Source organism: Cibotium barometz, chromosome 11 (assembly GCF_041138505.1).
Source record: "Cibotium barometz isolate CiBa-2024 chromosome 11, ASM4113850v1, whole genome shotgun sequence".
Lineage (NCBI taxonomy): Eukaryota > Viridiplantae > Streptophyta > Polypodiopsida > Cyatheales > Cibotiaceae > Cibotium > Cibotium barometz.
Genome location: NC_141056.1, coordinates 3135800 through 3139172, shown reverse-complemented (window position 1 = coordinate 3139172; position 3373 = coordinate 3135800). Strand labels below are relative to the sequence as shown.

The 3373-nt window shown below is 47.4% G+C and overlaps 1 protein-coding gene across 1 annotated transcript; it reads left to right on the top strand.

The window, feature by feature from the left end:
- Positions 1-218: 218 nt before the first annotated feature.
- LOC147633667 (uncharacterized) lies at positions 219-3090 on the top strand. The gene is made up of 2 exons (XM_086804637.1): positions 219-2603; positions 2699-3090. The coding sequence occupies exons 1-2, from the start codon at positions 268-270 to the stop codon at positions 2781-2783; spliced, it is 2421 nt and encodes an 806-aa protein (XP_086660763.1). The 5' UTR covers positions 219-267; the 3' UTR covers positions 2784-3090.
- Positions 3091-3373: the final 283 nt, after the last annotated feature.

The following is a 3373-nucleotide window of genomic DNA, read 5'->3' as shown; positions in this document are numbered from 1 at the left end:
CAGGGACACCCTAAGGTATAGGGTATGTATTAATTGAAGCTTTGGCAATAGAAAATTAAATTTTGTCACCATAGACTTTAAAAGGTTTGTAACCTTATAAAGTCTAAGGTTCGAGTGAATATGTATGCTTCCTGGAAAAAGAACCTGTGGTTGCCAGGTGGTGTAGGGCCAATTATTAATTATAGTTTCCGAGAAAGGCCGTAGATGACCTTGGTTAATGACTGTGTATATATTTATTTTGGCGGAGGTTTGGGTGGGGGGGAAATTATGACGGGGGGCGAGCGCTACCTAGTGCGGCAGGCAAAGCGCAGGCGGAAGGAGTATTTGGAAGCGCTGCCTTCGCCCAAGCTGCCTCGTTTGGAAGTGGCGGATTTGGCGTTGCGGGACGCACCCGCACGCTTCCGGGATAGACTGCAGGAGATCTTGCACCGGCCTCCTGCTGAAGGGGGATCGTCCCTGGGCAAGGTGGTGTTCGACACCGTAGATGTGGCGAGGTTTGATGCGGGCGCCACAGAATTTGAATGCATGGGAGGCCATGCGGCCGCCATCATCGGGAGCTCTCAGCAGGGCAAGACAAGTTTGCTCAACTCGTTGCTGGGCCTCTTTGGATTCCTTCACCCTGGCCTGGTCTTCCTGCAGCCGGATTTGCTGCCCACCCACACCAAGCATCAGGCAGGGCTACCCTTTCCTGTGAGGCTGGAGTACGGCCCCAAGTATGAACTGGTGCTGCAGCGCTGGGATGGCGGGCAGCTTCAGGATGTGATGTGCAAGGTCGCGGAGAGGGCACTAGTGCAGAACGCCGACTTCTTTGAGGAGCTGGAAAGTGGGTTGGAGTGCGTGGCATCAGGCTCATTCCTAGAGTTTGTGGCGGAGCATCGGCATTGTGATGCCAGCAGCTCTTACTTTCCCAGTGCATCTGCAGTGGAGAGCTTGGGTGCGGATGGGGGCACGGAGAGCCATAATTTCGCCTTCAACGACCAGCCATCAGCACCCAACCCTTCTCTGCAAGTCCATGAAGCTGTGTGCAAGTTCCTCATCCATCTGGTGGAGGATGCTTGCTGGTTTCGCTATGAGCGAGTTACCCTCAAGTGCCCTTCACAGCTCCTTAAACACCTCAACACAGGTTCCCAAGCCGCGCATGATACATGTATACTGGACCTTCCCGGAGTTGGGATAGTGGACGACAATAACTTTCTTGTGGAAGAGCTTGTGCTCAGAGATGTGGTGGAAGCAGGAACTGTCATTGTCCTCACAGGGGAGCGCAGCTTCACGCAGGACATCATTCATGTCCTGAAGAGTTCTGTTTTTGAGAGGCTACTAGACCCCTTGGTGGTCCCTCGACCAACTGTGGCGATTACTAACTCTCAAAACCTGCGAGGTCTGAAGGAGGAGGAGATGGGAAAATGGCGGGCAGCCACTCTGCATGGAAGCTTAGGTTGGAATACAGAGGTGCGGGCTTTTGCAGATGAGGTGTTTGCAGGACGGCAACACAGAGAACTTCAAAGTCTTGAACCGGACCTCTTCCCCAATGACTTGAAAGGATTTCTGGGTTCCAGAAAGGGGGCACGTGAAAAAGGTGTTTCTATGCTTGTGGGATATTTTCTACGGCTACCTCAAGAAGCCCTGATAGCATCGGTGATAGATGTCCTAGGGCGAGCCAGGTCTGTGATGGCGATGGTTGACCAGCTTTGGCAAGCTGAAAAGATTACGTGGAAGGGGCTGCGGTCCTGCAGCAGATTGATGAAAGAAGTGAAAGAGTTACGAGATGAAGAGTTTATCAAGGATTTGGATGCTGAGTTGACCTTTGCAGCTCAGAAGAAGATTTTTGGCTTTGAGGTGGAAGCAAAAACTCTGGAGTTGCAGATGCAGTACCTTCAGGACCTTTTCCGTGAACAGAAATGCAAATTAGCTCAACGGTTTGACAAGCTTAAAGCTAGCAAAGGTGGTTTTAAGCATGATGAGATTCTCAAGATGGTTAAGGAGTCTCTTACTCACATCGCTTCTCAGTGGGATAAAAATGTCGGAGATCAAGCATTCAAAAGTTTCTTATCTCATGGTGAAAAGATAAGCAAGTCGCTGTATCAGAAGTGGGCAAGAAAACTTTTCCATGTGGTCAGTAGGGATGGTATTGAAGATAAGAAGCAGGAACAGGCATGTCAGTTCATGGTTACTTACCTGAATTCAACTGCTGCAGCTGCTATAAAAAAAGATACTTTTAAGTATACTTTGACACATGGTCTCCGTCTCCAAGCCTGGAACTTGGATCTTAAAGACATAACCAAGGTGCTAGGAATAAGAAGGGGGAGAAGTGCATCAGTGGCCTTTGATCAAGTCTGGTCTTCTCTGCAGGAGCTCATGCGAAATAAAGAAGCCTACTTCAAGGAGCATATGCTGGAGCACATGTCTTTGCAGTCTGCATCAATCAAGCAGCTCATCCGTCTCTTGAAGCAAGTTATACTGAGCACTTTTGAGGAATGTGAAAGAAGTTTTGCAGTAGTGATGGATGCTTTGGAAAGGATTGCTAATGGAAAGCTGGCAATTAGTGAGGACCCTGTTGTCATTTTGCGTGAAGAACTTGAAAGTTTGGTGAAAACTATCGATAGGTAATTTTCAGAAGTGAAAGAAATCCCATGTATTTGTTTATCAGCTGTTGCCTCGGTAGTTCTTTAGGGTTTCTAATTCTTGCTGGCAAATCCAGGTATCTTGAGAATCATAGAGAAATGCGAGATAGCTTTGGTGCTCAAGAACTCAAGAAGGCACTCCAAACACAATCAGAAGTTTGACATCTCCTCGTGCAGGTTATGAGAATGGAAACAGAGCTGTCCACAGGTTTTGAGACAAGCCTTGATGCTTGCATGCTGAAAATTTTGCAAATTTATGTAAATATCTCACTGTTTTGATGCACTGGACAGCTTGTGTAACATTCTCTTTGAACACTCAGAGTACACTTATTCCCATGCTGGGTTTGCTTTCACTGCCCGACTCATATGCATACTTTGCAAAGTGTGTCATCTACTTGTGGATCAATGCAGTTTCCCTTAGTGTTCAGACAACCTGTCTGATTCAATAAAGGAGTTCCCTTAGTGTACAGAAGACCTGTTCAAACCTGCTGCTTGTCTGCTGTCTCTATTCAATCTTTGTTTGATGCTGATAGTCATCCATCTGTTGGCTTGTTTTCCTGGCTGCAAACCATGGATCTTGAGTTTCCACTAGTGTACAGAAGACCTGTTCAAGTCTGCTCCTCGTCTGCTGTCTCTATTCAATCTTTCTTTGATGCTGATATTCATCCATCTGTTGGCATGATTTTTCCTGGCTGCAAACCATGCTACCTTTGGCTTCAGTAAGGAAATGCAATATAGTGACCAGTGATTGT